General features: G+C 36.4%; 1 protein-coding gene across 1 annotated transcript in view; it reads right to left on the bottom strand.

The window, feature by feature from the left end:
• The window catches only part of LOC111083651, a 4,617-nt gene extending 1,451 nt beyond the window's left edge, over window positions 1–3,166 (bottom strand). The window contains exon 1 of the mRNA XM_022380296.1: window positions 2,590–3,166. Coding sequence (XP_022236004.1) covers window positions 2,590–3,158 — 569 coding nt within the window. The 5' untranslated portion in view covers window positions 3,159–3,166. The remainder of the gene's footprint in view (window positions 1–2,589) is intronic.
• Window positions 3,167–3,516: the final 350 nt, after the last annotated feature.

Here is a 3,516-nt window from a genome sequence, read left to right as displayed (position 1 = left end):
GTCGACAGCAAAGAAAAGAAGAAACGGGTAATACTTAATTTCTTGTTTTTCATGTTTATTTCTTTATTTCTTATTATAAAAGCAACTAAAATGTAAAAATATGGATATTTTTAGGTTAGTTAAGGGTAGATTAGGTTTCACGATGGCACACGAGCAGCTCGTGGGTAATGTAATTCAATAGCATAGCGTAACGTGAGCTGCACGTTTCGCAAATGATTTACAACTTATAATGGCGCGAACAGTAGTTAGACACGATTCAAAGGGTAATACGACAATATAATTCAATTATAAATAGATGTATACTGTTAGGAATTTAAATCTACTTATTATATCTACTTATTTCATGTTATAATTTGAAGTCATTCTAGAAAGAAAAAGAGGGTAATTTAGATTTATTTCAATATCATTTTGGTGGTTACGAGGTCGATCAAATTGATCAACCTTGTATAGAGTTAGGGTAAATAAAATAATAGATAAAATATAAAGTTTTACTGAAAACAAATATTTGAAATGTATTTAGAAGGTTTAGAGATTACACAAATGAAATTTGAGATTTTTGAGATGAAGAAAAATATTTTTAACATTAACATGAAAATTACTTTGCACACGGATTATTCAAAACAAATACTCAATATATTCATGGACAAATCTTTTTTTTAATTTATCAAAAATACTCCACTAAAAATGATTTTTTGTATGTGAAAGACTTATAATGTTTACTGAAAGACTGCGAAATTTCATGAAGCTATACACACTATATTAAACTAAAATCTATAAAGACTTTGAACGAGTACAAAGAGGTCACGTGGTTGGTCAAATCGACCAAGCCCGTATTGAGAGAGTTTAACAGTGAAAGACTAGAGGGAAGGCATCTAGTCATCACCACCCACTGCCAATTTTTTGGGCTACTCTTTTTACCAACGCATAGTGGGATTGAATTTCATATTATAACGCCCCCACAGCTGAAAGGGCGAGCATGTTTTCTGGGACGTGACCCTAAGATTGTGATTCAAGTGCTCTAACCACCTGACCATGCTAGGCCCAAAAGATTCAGATCGTAAGCCTTACTAAGCTAGTAGCTTAAGTGCTCTACAAGCATATCAATATATTATATCTGTTCTATAACTCCATACTGCTGCCCATCATTGTGACCAGCAATAATATCCAACTTATTAAGGAATTGGAATTGAAGTTGAGATTTTATGCGCATGAGCTAAACGAATAGATTATGGACCCCTAGGATTTAGATATGGCCGTCCCTAATTTTGAAGTATACTAACCCTAGAAAAGGCAGTCTACTAGTAACATCCCCCGTCACAAGGATCTTGTCCAGTTCTTTTGAACTGAATAACAGGGTTGACTGCCACTATTATAACACACCCACAGCTGAAAGGGCCGAGCGTATTCAGCGATATAACATTTCGAACCTTCGATCATTCGACTTGCATTCCGACATGCTAATCATAAGGTCACGTCCGGCCCTATCTCTCTCTACAGTGGTTTAAAGCTGCAATACCAAATTACAATAAAAACATTTTTTAGCTTGTGTTGCAGAGAAAACCTTGTGTAAAATACAAACAAACAAAAACAACTAAACATAGTTGTTTTACCATTTTGTGAAATACTTTCTTGTCCAAGATTCTAAATCTCAAAATATACCAATGTTATGTCGAGCCTTCGAAATAGGCGAACATAAGTGTCTTCATTACAGCATAAAATGAAGACTAGATCCATACAAGTATAGGGAACGTCATGTTCAATAATATGAAAAAATTAAATACAGTTGACCAGGAAACAGTACTAATCGAAACTGACGACCGGTTATACTTCCAGATATAATTAGAATTTATTATGCTTCCGCAATTTCTCGACGCTTTCTCTAATGGCTTCATTATAAAGGATATTAGGATCGCTTGCGTTTAATATAATGTCACATTAAGGGGTGATTTGTGAAGTACTGAAAAATAAAACATAAGCGTTTTACGACTTGATATCTGAGGGTAAATATAGTTATTCACAGTCTATCGGCGCTAGATATTATACCAATTAAATTCACTGCTGGTCAACAACTTTGAGATGGTGCACTGCTACTGTTGAGGGGTGATCTGTTTTAATTTAAATGAGCGGGTTAAAAGAAAATCTAAACGACTCTTTCCATATACTAGCTCTAAGAAGATAGTGAATAAAATGACACTTTATCAAACTCGCACATGTTTTGTTTTCTCTTCTAATCATGTGCCATTCAGTTGTGACTGGAAAACAGTATAGGAAAATTTTTATCAACAATTTTTTGAACCTGGGTAATAATAAGATCTTGTTTTATTGGAGGATTAAGCAGAGTAAATTGTAATGAATTATATTTTTTAATAGACTGTTACTGCATGAAATGTAGGACTAGAAGACATTTCGGTCTCTGATGAAGGAGATCTAAACACAGAGACCGAAACGCCACCAACTCCTATTTTCCAGGCAAATAAAAAGAAACATACGTGGGATCGAGCCGAAGAGTAATTTTTTTTTTATAATGTTAGGCCTCAGCCTATTATCGTAGGTTGTGAATTAACTTGATATAATATAAAATCCACAAACCTGATAACAGGCCCTAAGAGAATCAGATGGAAGAATAAACGAATTGCCCAGTCTACTTTGGACATCTTAGGCCGATGGACACTTGATGAATGGGTCTTGCTCTCCTCTTGGTCGTGCATATACCAGCGGAGACTGAAGGCGTTGACAGTAAGGGCTGGGATAGCAGTGACCGCTAGGGTCAGTCCGAACCACCAGCTGTTTCCTTCTAGGTGTAAGAAGTAGCAAACAGCGATGTCAGTGCCGATGTCTATGGTGTAAGAGAAGATACCAATAAGAGTGAAGAAAGCACTCGCTAGAGTAAAGTGTCCCGTGTGTTCCACCTGTCCGGCGAAGATGAACTCTGTTTGTTGCAGAGGGTAACCGTGACAAGGGTAATGGTGTTCCTGCAAGATGGTCTCGATATGACTCCCCTCGGGGACATGCGACGGTCCTCTTTCCTCTTGTACCATCCCTGCTTGATATCCTTGACCTCGGGGGTAGTGGAGCTTTCGACTGTAAGGAAGATGAGCATTATGGACATCGTCCCAATGGGCAGAGCCTTGCATCTCCAATTCATTCACCGCCACCATTGGATGTCTGTCCACTAGAGACAAAAATAGATTAAAACGCCATCTACTACGACACAGATTTTTATCATACTGTGTCACAACATCATCACTCTGCTAAGTCACCATTCTAACGATACTTATGATACTCTTACTAGATTACTATTTTTATCATACTGTGTCACAACATCATCACTCTGCTAAGTCACCATTCTTAACGATACTTATGATACTCTTACTAGATTATTATTTTTATCATACTGTGTCACAACATCATTACTCTGCTAAGTCACCATTCTTAACGATACTTATGATACTTTACTAGATTACTATTTTTATCATACTGTGTCACAACATCATTACTCTGCTAAGTCACCATTCT

The sequence above is a fragment of the Limulus polyphemus genome, unplaced genomic scaffold, assembly GCF_000517525.1.
Source record: "Limulus polyphemus unplaced genomic scaffold, Limulus_polyphemus-2.1.2 Scaffold10507, whole genome shotgun sequence".
Classification (NCBI taxonomy): Eukaryota; Metazoa; Arthropoda; class Merostomata; order Xiphosura; family Limulidae; genus Limulus; species Limulus polyphemus.
Note: the sequence above shows the minus strand (reverse complement) of the source record. Positions and strands in the feature narration are given on the sequence as shown.